Raw genomic sequence first — 22,237 nt, forward strand, 5'->3', positions numbered from 1 at the left:
ATTTATGCTCAGCACAAGTAAGCTTTACCCAAATTTATGCAACTGTTGACTGATCAGCCAGTTTCTCACACCCATATTTATGCCTGCAGGATCCGTATTCAGAATTTGACACAGATGAACACAGGGAAAATTAAATTTGCTAGTAAATATGGCAAAAAAAAAAAAAAAAAAAAAGACACAGGACATAAGAGCATGAGCCAGAATGGATTTGTCATTCTCATTTTCCAATATACGCACTCTAGCTCCTGGCCATTGTGTTAAAAAACTGACAGACATGGATTTTCTCATCGATCACCGTAACAAAGAGAACTATCTTCCCTCATTAACAGTCCACAGAGAAGACGACACTGCATGTTTGTCTGAAGAAAGAGTGTAAGGAAGAGTCTACTGTCACTTACTTGCAAAATGCGATCTCCTTCACGGATCCGTCCATCTCTGGCAGCAATGCTGTTGGGATCAACCTGCACAGGACAATATTCAGTAAACGAACACTGAAAGATTTTTATGGAAAACAACAACAGCTGCACAATCTGAAAAAGTATCATTTTTACTCTGTAAAGTTTCCTTTACAGTCATATGAATTCAACAGTTCTTTAAATAATGATATAAGCTTGTTTCAGATAAAAGTCTAAAGACGGAAAGTGTGGGGAGTATATGATTTTCAGACTAATAATTTCCTACACCACTGTCAGGCATTAACCTTCAGTTGTCAGAGCATTAAGAATTAATGACAGAGTCCATCTTCTCTGGAAGTTCACTGTGAACTGAGGTGGTTTTGCAGCAGTTGATATCTGTATGCATATGGACTGTCTTTGGGAAAGGATCAGGTTTATTTTTCTTTCATGGAAATATTTACTATTAAATGATTGTCTCAGTTATCAATCTCTTATTTCCTCTGGAATTTCTCAGCTTGCGACAAAACAGCAAAAAACCTCAAAGAATCTATATTGTATAGATCACTCACAGGTACTGTATACTGTTCCTGGTCTGAGTCAGTTAATTTTAAGTTAGTTTAACCTAAATAGATGTTTAGGGCTCCATTAACAGTTTATCAAAGTCACTACAGCTCATCCCTGAGCAATGACCTACTGTTCACTGCAGGGCAACTTGATCTATCACCTTTCACTCGATGGTTATCTTAAATCATTTATTTTGCCTTGTCATGCCAGAAGCTAATTTTTCAAACCAAACATTTGAGTTTAGCGTTTTTTTTTTTGCAGGTTATATCCTCTAGAGCTGCTAGATAGTATTTTCTTCTTGTGTATTGTCATAGAAAAAAATGATAGTGAAATGCTTAATGAAGTATGAAAGACAATATAATTACATTCACTTAAAAAAACTTAGGAAGTTTCTACCAAGTAAGAAAAACACTACACTCCAGATAAAAATCTGGAGTCTATTAAAAGATTCCTGCACTTTCTTTGTCATCACAAGTCAAATAAGCTTTAATAAGTGTTTATACAAATGTTGGAAGACTTAATTCTTCATTAGTTTTATATTAAATCCTCATTTGTTTTCTAAAGCTGTGCTTTTCAGCTTCTTTGACGTTGTGGCTTTTCAGCTTCTTTGACGTTGTGGCTGGCTAGCGAATGAGCAATCTTGTATTCATCCCCATTCACTGATATGTAGGAGAATGCCCTTAACTAACACTCTCTCTAGGAGCTTCACTCAAAATTTGACACAACGTGTCACAAAAGTGATAAATTGGGAATCTAGTCCCTCCAGGATAATCACTAGTGAGCTTGGACTTGCAAGTGTTCTGCTTTATCCAGAATGGCAACCCACTGTCAAATAGCTGGAAATTCAAAGGAAGCTAGTGTTCCTGGAAGTCTTGCGGACTGACTCTGAAAAACTTAAAACTCTGCGAATATGTGCTGGATGCCATCTTTTCCTGGTGAAGCCAATATAAAACTGAGGCTTCATCCCATCACAGTATCCAGTATTCCAATTTTTTTCTGGCAAAAAACCCCCATTAATCTTCCTGATATATTTCTCTGCCAAGCTGCTCTCTCCTGTAGTATGACTGTGCACACCACAACTGCAACAAAACCACAAATTAAATAAAGTAATGATTATCCAGTGTTAGGATTACTGAGGCTGTGGCATGGGGAGAACGCAAGCAGGGTGTGGATAGGTGCTTTCCTTAAAAAGTCTTCTTAATTTACATCATAAGGGAAGATTTATTTCAAAATCAGACTATGCTCAGATTACTTTGCACTTCCGTAACTATGATGCTGTAGTTAAAAGCATTTACATTAAAGAAGCTCACTAGTAATAATTACACTACTTGGGCAACATAATTTAAATTGATAATCTAAATGAATTGAAAGAGACGTGCTGGCTGATGGCCGACACTTCTGCACTCTCGTCTCAGAGTGCTTGCTTTTACATTCCCTGGTACATTTAGCCTTCTAGCACAAGCATCTCCCTTGCTCCTCCCCATCACCATGCCCTCACCTCGCTGACATAGATCCCTGTGTCCTCCTCGTCATCGGTTCGGTAACAGACAGTCAGCCCCAGCTTCTCCTGGCTGTTAATACGACACAGCTCCACCTCCTACAAGAAAACACACAGGCTTATACGGTGTTTTTTCACCAAGGGTGTAGCACTAGGGAACATGAAGCTGCTGACATACTCATAGTGTAGAACCTACTCTTACTGCTCAGTCTTGAGACAGTGTTTTGTGTGCATCTCTAAGGGGGAAAATATTATGTGAATTAAGAAGGAAATCCCAATACATTGCAGGTTCAAACTATATAAAAACAGTTCAGCAAGACATGCTGAACTTTGAGAAATACGGCTGTGCATCACTTTTACAGGTTTTTTTCTTTTGTATAACGTAAGCTGACTTACAGTACATTACATAGTCATTTTAGTCCTGTGACACCAACTATTGATTTACAGGATATAAGACAGGCTGGTTACACATCAATCAATCCATCACACAAGTGCTACTTCCTTCTAACAGTAATCTAAGTCATAAAGCAAAAACACAGTTTTCCATTAACAGCATAATTCACTCCCTGGCCAGTTTAGTGCTATAGCTTCATTGCAGAAGCTGCTGGATAACAGAAGGATGCTTCAAGGAATCTCCTGTGGAGCTGAACAGCCGTGGCATCCTCTTCAATTGTGAGATGATGCAGAAAACATATTTTTAGTGCCAGATGTCCCAGCAGTGGCATCTCATGAAAAGTGCAAGTTTCAGGGCAGATGGTGCAGTTATAGTTACTACATACACCCGTCTGAGTTAAGCATCTTTAGGGTTTCACAGGGGAACCATTCACAAAAACACAAAGCTGCACATGGTTTGAACACTGTGAAACAAATAATTATAATAAAGCACAATGAATCCAACAGCACAGAGTTTTACTCATCTGCAAATGGGAAACTAGTTGATAGACGTATTTAAAGGAAGTCTGCAGGTGACACTTGGAGCTTAACAGCTTTTGGTTCTCATGGTTACGCATAAGAAGAAGAGAGACAAACCCAGGCTTCAGTTCTCCATCTGTCATACAGTGCTTGTTCCTGCCCAGCCCCAGAGATGTCACACAGATTGATCCACAAACAGGCACAGGGCACACAGCAGTGAGGACTCACTACTGAGTCTGATTGGGTTGTGGTGACCAAATGTCAAAATACCACAACTTACAGAAAAACCTGCAGTTCACATGCATGGGTTAGCCGATGAACCCCCTGCCATTTTCATTTCAGCTGAACGTCTCTCATGAAATGCACTGCTACCGCTCGCTTCTTTGCTCCCTCACCAATGTACACATCTATATAGGTTCAGTCCCTGCATAAACCCTATAAATTTCTCCCTGGACTTTGGACATTCAATGCCCTAGTATAAACTAAGAAAATGTAGAAAATGAAACCTGCAGTGTTTTTTACTTTTTATTTAATGTGGCAGGAGTCTTAAATAGGGTGGTAAGAAGTGGAATTAGTTACCAGTACATGTTATACACAGCATTTAAAAGAAGAAACACGGGACCATGTTTTATATGGGAAGAGATTTGCAGTGACCTGATTTTGGCATTGGGAGTGAAAGAATGTTTACTGGAGGGAGGCCTATTCAAAACCCATAATAATTGATGCCTCCAGAGGGAAAGAACACTTGACTAGAACTGTAATATTAGGGAGATATTACAGTAACAAAACGGCTTCAATTACAGCAACAAGGTATAGTTTTAAGGAATAAAGAAGCTTGTGGTCCCTTGGAGGCCTATAAGGAAACCTAAATACACCATAAAGGACTGAGACTGGGACCTTTAAATCAAGGAAAATGAGGAGCTCTGCACAAGCTGAAATCCATTGACTTTCATTGTCCTGCTGGCACAACCTCCTGCCTCCCTGTGCTGAGGCTGGACAGAGGCCCCAAGGACTGCTCTGAACATAATTTCTTTGGTCAGGAATGACCTTCAAGTTCTTGTGGATGATTTGTCTCAAAATGTTACTACAAAGCTGTACAAATGTTTCAGGCTGCAAAGAAACTGAATCCTTTCAGTGCACTGGCTCAACAAGCAGAATAATTTAACTATTTATGGCATGAAAAAACATAGGAAAATGAGGACGACCCTAGAGGTTCCATCTGGGGAGACCAAGAGGTTTGCTAAAACTATCTCTGGGAAGCAGCTGGCAACAACTATCTGTGACAATAATCCCGACTGCCACAGCTTTCCTTTCTCCCCGCAATAACAGAGCGTAGAGTTGAGATCTGTTCTCTGTACTCTTGGGACTACCTCTTTCCTAAATGCCTGTATGGTGCATAGTCAGATGATTGTACATGGCTGTGGTCACTTAGAAGCTGTAGATACCTATGACTGAGATACTGACACCTAGTATTAAAGGCACAACAAATTTTCATGTTTTTCATTTTAGACTCAAGTAAATGCTCAAGTAGTATCTCATTCAGCATGAGCAAGAAGTTGGATGAGGTCTCTTGCTTTGCATGTAAGTCATTCCAGATAACTGCCTTTTCCCCACTCCATATCTGCACTACTAACCTCATGACATCTCCTTTTTTTACAACAAACATGATACATCCCAGTCACGTTCAAACAAATCAGGGTTAGCATAACATCTCTGGAAATTTAAAAACACTTTGCATAAAACAATAAAGCATCTATCAGACCAGAAGCCCACAAATTTTATCTTAAGTTGTCTATAGCAAGCGCATCTGAAACAACTTCAACAGAAAAGCAGCAACTGAAAAACCAGAGAACCTACAACATCATGGTCAGAAGCATTTGACACAGCATTCTGTGACAGATGCTTTTCAGTGTTTGGTTTTTTTTTTTCCCCCCCTTTTGGTCTTCAACAAAAGAAACAATAAGTTTGGCAGCACTAATGAATTTGTGAGGATAAAATTTCCTTCTCTGAAATCCCTTTAGATACATACACACATGTACACACACACTCACCCATATAGCTGCTTTCTCTTTGGGTTTTGTGTGTATGTATACAGGGATTGAACTGACAGTCTTTGAAACCTAGCATTTTAAAAATCTGTGAGAAACAATATTTGGGGATTCATGAAATGTGCTGACAGACAGATGGTGAAAAGAGAGGGACTGAGGAGAGAGCTTGGGAAATGACAGCCTCCCCCTCTTTTGGGCACTCTGGGGGCAGCCGCCTCTCAACATGAACAGTATTCTGATGCCAAGTGACAGAACTCAATGCCAAACTGCTAAATATTTGACTTGCTGCTTCTTTTCTCTGTGTGGGCAGAACAATAGTTCAGTGTATTGCCACAGTGGAGACAAATACTTTAAATTGTTTTGCCATAAATTATTTAGCTAAAAGGTAGGCATGGAAATTAGAATAAGGACTATCTGCTCTGGAAAGACATTTCCAAGACAGCTCACTTCATAGAATTATAGAATCAAAGAATCATAGAATCACAGAATCATAGAATAGTTTGTGTTGGAAGGGACCTTAAAGATCATCCCATTCCAACTCCCCTACCACAGACAGGGACACCTCCCAGTAGATCAGGCTGCCCCAGGCCCCATCCAACCTGGCCTTGAACACCTCCAGGGACGAGGCATCCACAACTTCCCTAGGCAACCTGTGCCAGTGCCTCACCACTCTCATGGTGGAGAAATTCTTCTTTATGTCACTTGTTTTAAAACAGCTAAGAAGGTCCTGAACGACTGAAAACTGGTTATATTGGTCATCCTCTAAAGTGATGGAATAGCAGCTGGAGCTTCTGGCTCCCAGTTAAAGGTGATCATTTGCTACAGTGATGGAAAAGCAGCTTACACGTTGTCAGCTTCAGGAGACTTAAGACCAAACAAGGAGCTGTCACCTTTTCAGTAAGGGAAGGCTGGGTTAATACTATCATTTCTCTCAAGTGGTAGAGAAGTAGATTTCACATGTCATCAACAGGTCTATTGGCTTTCTAGAACTGCTGAAAGGAGGTTAAGGTCTTTTAAAGACAACCTTGTAAAAGTTTGCATCAGTTTGCAGTTATTAGTGAGTCTTTCTACTCAAAGCTCAATACAAAAGAATAAAGCTGGTGGTCTGTTAGAAAACAGAGCATGAACAGTACAGTGACCATTCTTAACGAGTCTTTTGGAGGCAAAAAGAGCTCTGAAATCTTCACATTTTCCCTCCACAATCTGGAAAACAGATTACAGTCTAAGAGGGAAGTTGGTAAAGTTTCTTCTTGCAGCATTCAGATCTTGACCAGAGTTATGACCCTATACTGGAATAACTGGTAACTGCACACAGGGAAGGCTTACTCTGCCCATTTTTCTTTGCTGACTACTCTGTTGATGGTCTCTACTAAGCCACGCACACCTTTGAATCCTTGCTGCACTTTCTGTCATGATACCCGTTCAAAACTGTTCAACCCACTTGCAGTGTTGCTGTCCCTGTTTCATCACCGCTTGTCAGCCTCTCTCACCTCCATTCAAACCATCCCATCCTGGCACCCCTCTCCACAAACACCATCCTTCTCTCCTTACCTTCAAAGCCCTTCTCAGTTCACTGTTTCCCAAAGAGACACCTCAACTGTATTCATAGACAGTAGCCTCATTCACCTTTTTCTCCCATTTTCCCCTAAACATTTCCATTCTCCCAAGTACCCACATCCACACAGCCCCTGCACCACCTTCCTTTTACTCTCGCACTATAACCCATCCTATTGTCTCACCTATAGAAATCTGTAAAGAAATCACACCCTGGTAAGCAGGAAGTCCCATTCACTAAAGCTACCGCTTCACTAGGTATGAACCTGAACATCTGTAAGTCTGCAGGACTTGATGAGATGCATCCCAGAGTCCTGTTGATGATCAAATATCATTGATCGATGTGGTTGCCAAGCCACTCTCCATGATATTTGAAAAGTCATGGCAATCAAGAGAAGTCTCTGGTGACTGGAAAAAGGGTAAAATTGTGCTCATTTTAAAAGGGATAGAAAAGACAACTTCAGGAATGACTGACCTGTCAGCCGCACCTCTGTGGCTGGGAAGATCATGGAACAGATCCTCCTAGAAGCTATGCTAAAGCACAGGGAGGGCATGGGGATGATTAATGGCAGAGAGCATGGCTTCAACGGGGGCAAGTCCTGTATGACCAACTTAGAGACTTTCTATGATAGGATAACCACAACGTGGACACGGAAAAATCAACGGATGTGATCTATCTAGACTTCTGTAAATCCTTTGACATGGTCCCCCACAACATCCTTCTCTCTAAACTGGAGAGATATGGATTTGATGGATGGACAGTTTGGTGGATAAGAAACTGGTTGGATGATCGTATTCAGAAAGCAGTGGTCAGTGGTTTGAGGTCCAGATGGAGATCCGTGAACAGTGGTGTCCCTCAGGTGTCCATACTGGGACCAGTGCTGTTTAGTATCTTCATCAATGATACAGACAGCAAGATTGAGTGCACCCTCAGCAAGTCTGCAGATGACACCAAGCTGAGTGGTGCAGTTGCCACACCAGAAGGACAGGATATCATCCAGAGGGACCTGGACAGGCTGGAGAACTGGGCCTGTGTGAACCTCATAAGGTTAAACAAGGCCAAGTGCAATGTCCTACACCTGGGTTGGGGCAATCCCTGATTTCAGTACAGGAAGGGGGATGATGTGATTGAGAGCAGCTCTGTGCAGAAGGACCTGGGAGTGCTGGTTGATGAGAAGCTTGACATGAGCCAGCAATGTGCATTCGCAGTCCAGAAGGCCAACTGTATCCTGCGCTGCATCAAAAGAAGTGTGGCCAGCAGGTCAAGGGAGGTGATTCTGATCCTCTATTCTTCTCGTGTGAGACCTCAACTGGAGTATTGCGTCCAGTTCTGGAATCCTCAACACAAGAAGGATACGGTACTGTTGGAACAGGTCTAGAAGAGGGCTGCAAAGATGATCAGAGGGCTGGAGTGCCTCCCATATGAGGACAGGCTGAGAGAGTTGGGGGTTGTTCAGCCTGGAGACAAGAAGGCTCTGAGGAGATCTTACAGCAACCTTCCAATACCTGAAGGGGACTACAAGAAAGCTGGAAAGGGACTGTTCACAAAGGCTTGTAGTGATAGGATTAGGGGCAATGGCTATAAACTGGAGAGGAGCAGATTTAGACTAGACACAAGGAAGAATTTCTTCACCATGAGAGTAGTGAGGCACTGGCACAGGTTACCCAGAAGGTTGTGGATGCCCCATCCCTGGAGATGTTCAAGGCCAGGTTGGATGGGGCCTTGGACAGCCTGAACTAGTGGGAGGTGTCCCTGCCCATGGCAGGGGAGTTGGAACTGGATGATCTTTAAGGTCCCTTCCAACCCAAACTATTCTATGATTCTGTGATTCTATAAATGGTTGCTACAGCCTGGCACTACTGAAATAACCTATTGCTACTTCCACTTTATCCTCCTTCCTCTCTCTCATCCTCCAATACTTTGTTTGTCTTCTTTTCTCATGCTTCTCTGTGATGAGAAGGAATTTTTGTATGGGTGGAAAATAAAGTAAACAACTAATTAGAGCTCAATACAAACTAGTTGCAATGAGCAGCAAGCTACCTTCTTTCCTAGATCTCTCAAGGCTCTCAAGGCCCGTACAAAGGCTTTCAGTGTTTGGAGTCAACTGCGTGGCTTTGAAGCTCAGAACAAACTTGAGATCTGACACGTCTCTTGCCCAAGAACTGCCCGCAAATACGTGGGTTCAGGGAATCCCTAATTCTTTCTGTTATAGCATTATTTTTATTGACTTTGACCTACTATATTTACAGAATTAGTAAAGACACTGATTGAATTCTTTCCACAGAACTGTAACTTCAGGGCTGCTCTTGTGCAATGGCAGTTTAAGGATAATAACACTGTCTCAGCAGTGAAGACTTTAGATTCAGCTTTCTGCCTTTAAGTTCCTATTCCCTGTTGAATCACAAACGCTTTGGTGCAGTCATCTCATGTAACTTTTTGTGACTTGTTTTCCTTATCTATAATAAGCAGAAGACAATGCAAACACCACCAGAAGAGCAGGATATAAAAGAATAAATGATTACAGAGTGTTTGAAAGGCACTGTAGAAATATTGTAAATACTCTGCATTTTTCCAATATTTCCTGTCTGCCTTTATGGCAATTGTTGCACACCACTAAAAGGACCAGGAAAGACTATCAAAATCGTAATAGCTATTGAGTTCCCTTCTCCTGTACAGTATATCAGAGTAATGGGTCCCATGAACTCTGGTAACACCATTAGAAGGGATAGCATGGAATCAAAACACAACAGTATTTTTCCTAAATGGACAGTGTGTGACCATTTCAGTTAACATTTAATGTGTCATTACAATGAGAAAATAATCTCACTGTTGAGACACACTCAAATACCAAATTAATTTTAATTAGTGTTACTCTCCAGTGTAACAGAATCTATGATTCATAGTTTAGGGTTTTGTGACATGGTTAAGATAGAGATCTTGTGTTTATGATCCAGTCAACTATTTCATTTCTTAGCATTAAGTAGCATCTACCTTGTCCTAGTGAACTCCATTATCATCAGAAAAAGAGAGTATCAGCTTTCCATACTGGTTATATACCAGTATAGCTCAGCCTGTTAAATTAAAACACTGTGCTTTCTTCCCTCTCCCCTTTGAACAACTTCCCTGAATGGGGAAAGAAAAGACAGAAAGGAGAAGTTTTGCTGTTTACAAGTACAAAATCACTATGTTTTAAATTATGAGTTAACTCAACAGTACACATATGGCTTTTAGAAAAGGAAGCCACCACAGCATACCGGAGGATTCCTACCTCACCAGAAGAAAGATAAAAAGCTGCCAGTCTGGAAAAGTCCTTGTGTGATGAAACAATGCAATTCCAATATGCTTTATCTTCATCCTAAAATGTATGAAAGAGTTGTATCTGGGCTCAAGTCTCTAAGGTGGCTGACGGATTCCGTTTATAAAGCCCACGTAACGTAATGCATTCTAAAGCAAAAGAATTCCGAGAGAGGCAGTCTATGGAGGTCTGTCTGGGTTCAGCAATTTTCTGTACCATAGCATGATTACTAGTACCTCTTGGATCAAAACCAGATAACAAATTGTTGCTAGCTGCTATTACTGCAAAAAGGGAAATAAAATACAAAAATTAAAATGTTATCTTCATAGCCACCCAGAATAAAGCAGTTATCACCAATTAATGGGTTACTGCCCATCACTAAATAACTGGACATGTGCATGCTCTGAAACAACCCCAGGTGTGAGCTGAGACATCTTTATGCCCTACCCCTTTACAGACCATTATCAGGGACAGCTCAAAACACTTCACACAGCTTACCTCATAGCTGGAATAATCTAAGAGTTTGCAAGTGCTAAAATACACCAAGGCTTAGCTAGCAGGTTTTAGGATTATGTCCCTGTTTTCCTGTTTCTTTCACAAGCTTTTGTAAAGCGGTGTCATTGTGTCAGGCTAGTTATTGTGCTGTAGCTTTGACTGCACTTTCAGAAGAAATCAAGGCTTATTGAATGCAATGAATGGGTCCAATATCTGATGATCCAAGGCAGGGAAGTGTAGTATTTACAAAAAACAAAACAAAACAAAAAACCAACAACAAAATAATAAGGAAAAATAAGAAAAGAGTAATTACTTTCAGCTTTGCTTTCCCTTTTTACCTGTAGTAATAGCTGAGAAGCTGTTTTAATGTTCATCACGCTAACAGTATAATTGACAGAATAATTAACTGAATGAATGAAGTACAAAAGGCCAAGAACAGAGTACTTACAGAAAAGCTCAATGAAGAATCAACTGAGAAAGTACATTAAGATCTGACTTATTTTAATAAACTAGTTATACTGAAAAAAAAATCCTCATCCATTTGAGCTAGTGTCATTCTTCTGAAGCATAAAACAGAACTGCAGAGAGACTACGGGGACTACTGACACTGTAAAACTAAATTTCATTCTTTATTATTGTCCAGTATTGGCATCTTTATGGGTGAGATCTACCTCCAGCTTATATGTGTAGCTGAATTTTGGCAGCTCTTCACACTTTCTGTCAGGGTTAAAAGGTTGTCCTGCAAAGTCAGATCAATTTTATCAGCTCTTTGCTGGTGATTTCTGTAAACTATGGAAACCAAGCAATTCAGCTCTCAATCTCATAATTGTGTTTAGTAATCCCAGCTCTGCAGCTCTTATCTCATCAGTGGGAATGACGCAAGCACCTGGATCGTTATCCGGCAGAGCTCCAAACAGCTCAGCATCTTGGCAGTATCTCACTAATCACATTCACTTTCTTGGTCTTTTCCTCTACATGAGTGGAAGGATATACCTTTTCCAGCATGCTAAAACACTGGTCTTTTACAATGCTACTTTCTATAATATTTAATCTTCATAATGCTGCAGACTTGTCATTGCTGGCAAGTAATTCTGCTCATGAAATAAAAATAAATCATACAAGCAGAACCAGAGCTATCCCTTCACTATTCTTACAGGAACAGTTCAATCTAATGAAGTCCTAGGAGGGTAGAGAGCTAACAGTGGAGCTACTAAAGAAAAATGCATATCAAATTCAGAATTGATGAGAATAGTATTACATGTTACACAAAAGCATATGCTGCAAATGAGTGTGGGTGTATAACAGAGGAAACAACAGCCTGGATTTGCAACAAAAAAGCATAATCAGCAGAATAAATGGTGTTCTTTGGACCTCCTTTTACACCACCGTTTATTTCACCTATGAATTTGTACCATGCAGTAGGAGTTGTGACTGTCGGGTACAAATGACCAGGGTATATACAGTGGGTAAGACTACAAACTTAAAAGAGATATTTGGTGTTTCAAACAAGTATCCCATTTCATCTTACCCAAATCATGTTTCCAACTCTCTTTACTGGGCTTTGTTTAGCAGTTATGTCTTTAATTACTTTTAGAGGTAACTTGAGGAAACTCAGAGAAAAGATTTGTAAACCCTAGCGTCAGTAGAAATCATCACAACAATCTATTTTAAATATGATGAATTATTTTTTTTCCTATGGGCTACCTACTTCTGTTTAGAGGAGAGTCTGTGATGCCTCCAAAGTAGATTTAACAAATTAATTTAATTTTAAGGTAGACACTTTGTTTTCGAGCTTGGGGTGGGTATTAAATATTTAAATGTTTAATTTGTGCATGTGTTTGTGTGTGCAGAGGGGAGGTAATGTTTGCATAAGTTTACATATATGTGTATATAGGTACATACAGTGAATCTATATCTGTGTGTAATTGCATGTCAGGCAGGTCAGTTACACTGCAGAAAACGTACCCTGGCAATCACCGAACAATTAATTTAAGAGCATGACTGCAACTCTTGAAAACTCAGTGACAAAATATACACTTCTAAAGAGAAAGCAAAAGTGTCAGATGACTCCACAATTCACAGAACCAGAGCAGCAGCATTTACACTTGTCTCTGAACACTGTTTTTTATCGAAAAAACATGTAGAAGACTAATTATTTATTAAGAACTGCAAAAAGAGAAATGACAAAAAGAAATGAGAATTTTCAGCTTGCTAGAAGAACTCATCTGTCATAAGCTAGGTCAAACATAAAACCCTTCTCTCACTTTATGACAACTGCATGTTTATGGTGGGCTACTGTAAAGGAACAGCTCACAAGAGAGACTATATAGAGGAAACGCCTATCAGTGCAGCTTTCTTAAGTGCACCAACCAAAAAAGATCAAAACCACTTGGGACTCCACGGCTGCCAGACTGAAGACAAATAATATTGCAGGCAAACAATGGCATCTTAGACCTGAGAAATATCCTAATGCTTTCAAGAGTTATGCTCTCTTGTCAAAACGATTTTCCAGGAAATATGCTAATATCTATGCAACAGAGGCTAATTGTAGGCTATGTAGCAGAAGTATTCAGTGTGAAACAGAGTGCAATAAAACTGCCCTCCTCTTCACAGGTCACTGCAGGGTTCTATTGCATTCTTTTCACAATGAATAAACTTATATTTAAATGTCAGTAGTGGATTTAATTTAACAAACACTGGCCACTTCCACCAGAAAAACAGTGCTTTCATCAGAAAAGGAAAGCTCCTAACGCCTCTGGCACCTTCACCATGTAAGGTAAGAAAGATTGCAGAGTTTTAGCAGACTATAGTTGAATTTTAGAACCCATTCTCTAAATGCTTGTGAGGTTCACCACTGGTAGAGTTCAAGATTTTCCTTTTAAAACTACCAACACTCTTGAGTTGTGAAGTTAACAAGAAAAAAGAAGAAACGAGTCCTTTTTTCCACTCTCTAACACTCCCACTATGATCTGTTATGCAGATTTTACATAGACAGGCGCATATAACATGTACTTGGGGGCTATTTGGATGGAAATAGAAAAGCTATGGAGCAAGACAGAGCCAGCCTAGATGTAAACAAGCTGGAACTGCTGGAAGCTGTGCTGTTACAAATAAAATTGCATTCCCCACTGTCTTCTCACTTATCAATTTTGACAGAACTCTGTCCTGACTTCTCATAAACAGCATCTAAAAGGACAAATCACATTGAGTGTCAGACTGGCAAGAATGGATTTGGTTGGTAGCTTACCACAAAGACAGAGAGTTATCTCCATTCCACATGGTGGGGAAAAACAATGCTCTGTCCAAGGGGTGGGGGTTCTACCTTACAGGATGAAGTCTCATTTAATCCTCATTTTTTTAAGTCTGATTTAGATTTCAGAATCTCTGAAACAAGATTTGTTTACATCAAAGCAGAAAGGAAAAATATCAGCATTTCTCAAATGCATAACCAAAAGCAAATACAACATAAAATCAGAAATATTTAATAACAAAATCACTTTCTTGCTGATGCTTGCTTTATAGCTACACTTACAGCCACACGTGGCTTTGTGTCCAGACAAAGAATGCTCTAGGAGAGCAGGATGCTGTAAGCAATGATACTAGTGTTAAAAAAAAAAAAAAGAAAAAAAAGAAAACCAAAAAGCAGTAGCAGAAAAAAACAGAATTAATATGCTGACATATAGGTACCTGTTAATAAGATACAATTTTGCAGTTGTGGGAGCAGAATTTTGGCCCTATAGCTGATGAATCCTTTGATAATAAAGAACCTCCAGTGGTCATGTGAATTCACTCTTTCCCTGCAGCTTTGGGGAGAAAATTTTTGGTGCGATCTATACATTTATGTAGGAAATCAAACAGTGGACTAAGTTAAGGCATGACAAGCCCACCAGTGCCTATTCAGCAGCCTGATGTATGATGATCAGTAATAATCTGATGGTGGTGAGTGGGAAGAGGAAGACACCCAAGTGTCAGTTGAGACTCCCAGTGGGTGAGGCAGAGGGCAGATAGCAGTCAACAGAGCAGATGAGGAAATGGGTTGGGCTGGATGAACAATGGATCTGGACTATGAATGTGAGAAACCTTTGATCACTGAGCTATGAACAAATCTAGTGTTGCAGTAGAATGAAGGGTCTAAGCATACAGGGATGAGTTAAACACAACTTTTAATTCTCTGGGCCTTGCAGTCTTGGTATGGCCGTTCTGACTTGCCTTTAAAAGATATTTTAAGCCTTGAGATTAAAGACGCACGGTGGGCTTTACAGTGACTGTATTTCATACGAAAGTCAAAGAGGGAAAAAAGGAATCCTCTGCAGATTAGAGGTTTCTTGGCTGCAAAAGGCTCAACCACTGACAGTATATCCTCCAAGAATTCACAAACACAAGCATCCACTCAAACCTGAGTTTTCCCGCTTAGCTAGCATGCCTAATATCAAATCTTCAGATCTCTATCAAAAGGATGAATGAAAAAAATCAACCCTTATAGGAAGAGTTAAACACAAAGTACCCTAAACACTAGTAAAAACATCTTTTTTTTTTCCCCTACTGTCTGAATGATCACATTGACTGGAAAGAAAAATAACCTTGGCATACTTTGTTACTTTGAACAAGCCATGGTCTTATTTTTCTCCCTAATTCTTCTACCTCCTTATTCATTCTGTTTATTCCTGTTCTTTCCCCGTAGTGCAGTATGACTGCTAATTTATTAGAAGTAATTAACTATATACATATGTTTTCCTATATTATACATGCATATATGTTTCCACCTACTTGAGACCCAGAACCCCTTCTGGTATGTTCTGCACTTGAGAAAAATAATGAATTCTTGCTTTCTGAGCAGAGAGATCCATGATGAACTGCTTATATATAGTATTTCTCTGCAGCCAGCTTTGGTCCTCACTTTCGGTCTTTCACTCATACTGAGTGTGAAGTTGCAAGGATACAAGAAGAGTTTAAAGTATAATTAACTAGCTGATGATATGCAGCTAAAGGTTTCCTTTTCACTAATCTTAGATTCCACATTCTCACTTTCTTCTCATTGAATAAAGTAGGTGAGAATATCACAGACGAAAGAAACTGAATCTTATGGTAAAATGAGATAAGCAGACTCGAGTAGGAACTGTTCCATTGTGCAGTGTGTGTGAATATACTAAACTGTCATAATGGCTCACAGCCTCTATATACCAAAGGATTCTTTTGGACAATTTTGACAAAAACCAAAAGATTTATTAGTGCATGTATTTGAATTAAAAAAAAAAAAATCTAACTTTTCATTAAAGTTCCTACCCTGACACCCATATAGAAAATCTTTGGCTTTCAATATTGAAAAATAAGAGACACAGCTAAGGAATTAATGGTCTGAGCCATTTAAGTGGTGAAGTGGTGGAGTGTTGTGATGGAAAGAAGCCACTCAAATGTTTCCAGTTTTGGGGTTTTGAGGCATTCCGGAATTTGCTCCCCATCTGTTTTCCAATAAAAATGGCTTTAACATAAAACGTTAGGATTTACCTTCCCTTGATTATCAGGTAAATAATGAATTTACAGATACAGCACTTTGTATCTGGCTAGAAGTCCACTAACTAGGGGGCTGGAACACATCTCCTATGAGGGGAGGCTGGGAGAACTGCATTCCATTAGCCCTTTGAAGAGAAGTATCTTCTTAATATGGAAATCTTATTGCTTCCTTCAAGTACCAAATGCAAGGGTCAAGAGAATTCAGACCAAAACTCTTCCCATGGGTGTACAGCAACAGCCACATGAGAAAACAGACACAAGTTGGTAACCAGGGAATTCCAATTAGACACCAGGAAAGGGCTTCTTACCATAAGGATAGTTAAACACTGGAAAAGTTGTCCAGAGATGTAATAGACTGTATAATATAAAATATATCCAACTATATTAGATACATAATAAGCATCCACTTCTTCGCCTTTCTACAATAGGCACTCTCTGCAATTTATGGACTTGCCTCAAATAGTGGTACTTGAAAGCAACTTGGAAAATTTAGTGGTGACATTTACTGAAGGGAACGGGACAATATTAGCACAACATCAGTGCTAAAATCTTTACAGTGACTTCTCCTACATTTATGTTTGCCATTCACTGTGTTGGAGATTAAGGTCTGGAAGGGATCTAACACCTGCAAAAGCTCTATATACTCGAAAACCATTCTCTGCACTTGAGAACGTCAAATATATCCTCCTCTGTCCATTACTATCCTTCTTGACAGATGATGGACAGTCTCAGGAGAAAATCCCAGTGTCTGGAGTTTTCCTTACTCTAAATGGTATAAAAACATCCAAAACTGATATGCTTCAAAGGGTAAAGGAAAACCCACTGGAAGTAAGGACTAAGATAACATTAGGAACTTCTAGGATAGTTTGGGTTTGAAGGGGCTTTTAACCGTCATCTCATCCAACCCCCCTGCAATAAGCAGGAACATCTTCATCTGGATCAGGGTGCTCAGAGACCTGTCCAACCTAGCCTTGAATGCTTCTAGGGATGGGGCTCCTACCACCACTCTGGGAACCTATTCCAATGTTTCACCACCCTCATTCTTCCTTATATCAAGTGTACATCTACCTTCTTTTAGTTTAAAACCACTACCCCTTGATCTATTTCAACAGGCCCTGCTATAACATCTGTCCCCACCATTCTTACAGGCCCCCTTTAGGTACTGAAAGGCTGCAATAAGGTCTCGACAGAGCCTTGACTCCTGCGAGCTGAACAACTTCAACTCACTCAGCCTTTCTTTGTACAAGAGGTGTTCCATCTCTCTAAACATTATTGTGGCTCTCCATGGACCTGCTCCTATAGGTCCATGTCTTTCCTGTAGTGAGGGCTCCAAAGCCGGACACAGGTGGGGAATCCAGGTGGGGTCTGACAAGAGCAGAGTAGAGGGGCAGAATCACCTCCCTCAGCCTGCTGGCCCCACTTATTTTGATGCAGTCCAGGATACAGTTGGCTTTCTGGCCAGTGAGTGCACATTGGTGGCTCATGTTGAGCTTTTCATCCACCAGTACCCTCGTGCTTCTTGACAGGGCTGCTGTCAATCCCTTCATTCCCCTAGCCTGTATTGATACTGGTAGTTTCCCTGATCCAGGTACAGGACCTTGCGCTTGGCCTTGTTGATATGCTGCAGCTGTTTCTAAACCAGATTCCAACTATCTTAAGTTTATTAAAGAGCCCTTTCTGACTCAGAATTCTCTTTCAACTGTAGCAGGTGCCTTTTTCTAGCCAACAAATCTTAGATACACGAAGTGCAGAGATTTATGAATTGCCACAGCTGCAGTTCAACTCAGCTGAGAATCACTTGGCATAATTAACTTTCAATTTTTACAATTAATTTCACCTATTGCAGGTAAATCTATATTTTATTATTGTTGTATTTCAAAACGTTACTACCCAGCACTTGATGTAAACATCATTATTATTGCTGCCTGCCTGCTTTGGACCTGAAACATGTCAGAAGATTTATCTGTCTCATCAGCACTTTCTAAACACCCAGGCAGCCAATCGAAATTGGGAGGCATAACAGATGTGCCAACATCTGCTGCAGTGAGCATTTATCTGGACAGCAGAACATGTAGCTGTAGATTCAAACTCCTAAGCAGTTACAATTCCACACATTTGGACAGCCTTGATCTACAACTGTACAAAGGCTATTTTGGAATATTAATTAAAAACAAGTTGGGAACATATTTTTACCACTTTAGACAGCTGTGAGAAATGTACATTCCTGTTATTCAGTTTATGACTTTCAGACACAGTAAAGGCAAAATACTATGAAAAAGCTAAATTTAAAGTTGAACTTACAAAATCAGAAATTCTTAGAAACCACTAAGCTAAAGATTCACCCCATCCATGCTCTTGTTTACTTTGAGACTCATACTTATTAAAATATGTAGAGTTAAATATGCAATTTTTAATCACATACATGTGCCTATAAATTAAGCACATGAAGTTACTGGCAGTGACTTTGAAAACAGTTTTATTTTCCTGGCACAAGAATAAGGTCTGTGGGCACCATATCCATGCTGAATTTCAGCTGTTCAAACTTCTGTTGCACACACCAATGTCCTCCACCCCCAAACACATACTTGTATAGACTGATGAAATCATGAGATGAAATACAAAGCAAACTCATCATCTGCTTTTTTGATGCACAATACAGTTCCACCTGTATTCCTGCTCACCAAACCATGCCCTCCAGGAATGACTATCATATTCTCTTTGAAGAGCTGCCTCGTTAAATAAAAAAGCGAATTTCCAGAGAAAAGACCTCTCCTGGTTTTTTTTTGATTTCTCCTCTGAAGGCCCAGCATGAATAATACTGAAACCTTGTTTAAAGTCCATTTTCTTGTAAAAGGTTCTCTCTTCCTAAGAGGATTTGGCCCTTGCTTTCTGTTCTCTTGAATTTCCTAGGACATTAAGCTTTAAAATAGTGACATTATAATAAGCTGTTTAACATGACTTACGTTATTTTTAAAGGAATATGTAAAATAAACTATTTTCTCCCATCTTTTGTCTGTAAAGACAGATTTCCTGTCTCCAAGACAGACTACATGAACTTTCAAGCAGAAGGCATATGAAAAATAGCATTAATAAAACCCTTAGAAACATTTTCACTGTAAAGTGTATATGGAGGTATGTGGTACAATAAACAAAGCATTCCTCCAAGAAAGAAGATTTATAAAGCACAGATTTCCATAAATATGAGAATATTGCAAGCACCTTTCTCTTCCTTCACTGAGTGAAAAACACATACCATATGTTGTAATGTTGCCCAACAATAAAGTGCTGCTGAACTAAGCTCACTTTTCTTCATTTTCCTGGAAAAATATAAACTCTGACAACACGGAAGAATTTTTATTAGCTTTCAGGTGAAGCGAGGAGTAACCCTATGCTTGTTTTATGAAATCATGAAACAAAATGAATATCACTGACTTAATATGTTTTCCTCCGGTTTTAAAACACAATAAATGGTAATAACTTTGATAAATTGGCCCATGTCAATTTTGCATCTTTTCTCTCCACTCTCTCATGATCCTCTGTAGTTGTGGACACAACTCAAATCCCTAAATTGGGATATTCGTTACTTAGGAGAGGTGAGATGACAGCAACTTCATCTACTTCGAATGTCAGAATTTTGTAATGACATACAGTAACACACTCAAAATTAACAAACAACTGTGGCAGAAACTACCCTGACATACTCTTCCATCTAAACGATCCGATGATTAGCAAGGACGAAGATAGATTTCATGGCCAAAAGAGAGATATATTACAAGAAAAGGCTCCTGGGTTTTACTGCCAATTCTGTCACTGACTGTCTTGGCGAGTCTTTCAATCTGACTGTCCTTAGTTCACCTGCTTGTGAATTCCAGTAGCAGTACAATGTAGTAACATTAAAGAACCTCAGTGGAATGGTAATAACTTTAACTAATTTATACTTGAAAAGTGAATTAAATGCTTAAAAGACAGATGAAAAAGCATAAGGAAAAGACTGGTGAAATAGCATATTTATTATTGTTCATGTGTAAATTTTTCTGCTTTAAATCCCCAGGCATTTTAAAAATAAAAATGCCACTGAAATACATAATCTTGTACTGCAGTACCGCAAATGCATGCTAAAAGAGTCTTCTTTTAATTATCACATAATGTTATTCAAAGAATTACAGCAAAAACATATTCCATTGCCACTGTCATATTCCATTTTAACTGTCACCTTTTAACTGTCCATTTAACCATTTCCTTTTAACTGTCACTGTAGTGACAGTCAGCTGCATCACTGGCCGGGGTAGCAGCCCAGAACCCCTTCTGAGTTAAAATGGAAAAATCTTGAGGAAGGGATTTAGAAGCCCAAATCACTGAAGTATTTTCTCAGGTCCAACTGAAACAACTCTAATAACCTATTTACTTGTCCAGGAGACTGCCTCATGAACTTTTCAATTAATAGTTTTAAAACACAGTCCCATCTTTTTCTCTGGATTTTTATGATATGACATTCAGTAATAAAAAAAAACAAACAAACAGAACACTTCAAGACCCCACAAACCAGAAAGACTCTCCTAAGCAACTAGGACCACAGATCACAGGCACACACTTACCCGTTCACTTCCTCCATGACACTTCTCAACAGCAGATGCTATATAATATTAATAATTGCCACAAAAAATCAGAATATTGGCATCAGTAAAACATCTCTATACCACGGGGTACTCATGAATCAGCCATAACCACTAGGTAGTTACAAACCGATGATCAGAAAATAAACATAACATATAAAATCACAGTTTATCTAAGCCCACTCAGCTGTCAGATCAGTCCCTCCACCACCACAGGAGCTGCACAAGGTAAGACACACAGTGAGACGGATCTGCTTTTCCTCTGAAAATCTAGACTATATTTACCACCAAGCCTTTTCATGCTCCTCTTTCCACACCAGCTAGGTCTGATGACAATGGAAAGACACAACCTGGTCTGCTATTTCAGCTCTTCAACACTCCAATACCTGCGTCTCTATCAGGTTCCTATTTCTTTTGCATGACATTCGGTGATAGCTGAATTAAAAAACAAACAAAACAAAACGAAACAACAACCTGCCTCTTATTTGCTAAAGGCTCTGTTTTGATACATCCCAATTTATAAGAAATTCAGGAAAAAAAGAATCTGATTTCAGTAGGAAATGCAGAAAAAACAAGCACAATCTGATCACGAGTCATGGAGGTATTATAGTGGTCCTTCCCCTTCACATCACTGTCATCTTAACTGTGCGTGGCTGCAATTTGGCTCTAGTGATCCCTGCCAAAATAGGGTTTGTCTCTCTCACCCCTTTATATTACTAAATAAAACCCATGACTTAATAGCTGTACAGAGAAATTCCATACTACATATAAGGAACTTCTGTAAAAATCTTATCTCAGAAATGTTTTCTATTTTGATGGTTGCACAACCATCTTCTAGGTTAGCTTCATTGTACGGAAACGCTTCTCAGGTAACAAAACGAAAGATCCTGACTGCAGTGATTGGAAGCACTGGCAGTGTGTGCACAGAAGCTGTTTCCATAAAAACTGTTTATTCAGGTGTTAGCAATTGAAGTAGGAGCTCCAATTGTGTTGCCATGAGTGCCTGTAATGCTTGCACAGGGGTGTTTGTAGGCTATCAGAGCTCTGAAGGGAGCTGTTGCAGGCTATCAGCTCAGTAACCCTCATGTTAAAAAGGCCCTAAACATGTACTTACAAGATAGACAGATCTGTTTGGTTTACAGGTTAAATAAATCATGTGTTGAAAAGGCCTTCAGTATGAATTCACAGGGCAGACAGGTCTCTCTTGTCCTATTGCTCAGACCAATAAAAGCCATCCCTTCAAAAGTGTTATGTCACAGAAAAGCAGAAATGGGAAATTCAAATGTGCGCCTAAAATACCAACCTTCCCTTGTCATGATGGGATGAGCAGTACTGGAAGAGTAAACCAATG

At 39.6% G+C, this 22,237-nt stretch overlaps 1 protein-coding gene across 6 annotated transcripts in view; it reads right to left on the reverse strand.

Moving 5' to 3' along the window:
• Positions 1–22,237, reverse strand: part of PDZRN4 (PDZ domain containing ring finger 4) — a 248,861-nt gene that overhangs the window by 15,720 nt on the left and 210,904 nt on the right. For all 6 annotated transcript variants that reach the window (XM_054056313.1, XM_054056312.1, XM_054056311.1 and 3 more), the window contains 2 exons: positions 2,458–2,556; positions 399–461 (listed from right to left, as the gene is read on the reverse strand). In XM_054056313.1, the coding sequence (XP_053912288.1) occupies positions 399–461; positions 2,458–2,556 (162 nt within the window). The remainder of the gene's footprint in view (positions 1–398; positions 462–2,457; positions 2,557–22,237) is intronic.

Source organism: Cuculus canorus, chromosome 1, assembly GCF_017976375.1.
Source record: "Cuculus canorus isolate bCucCan1 chromosome 1, bCucCan1.pri, whole genome shotgun sequence".
Classification (NCBI taxonomy): Eukaryota; Metazoa; Chordata; class Aves; order Cuculiformes; family Cuculidae; genus Cuculus; species Cuculus canorus.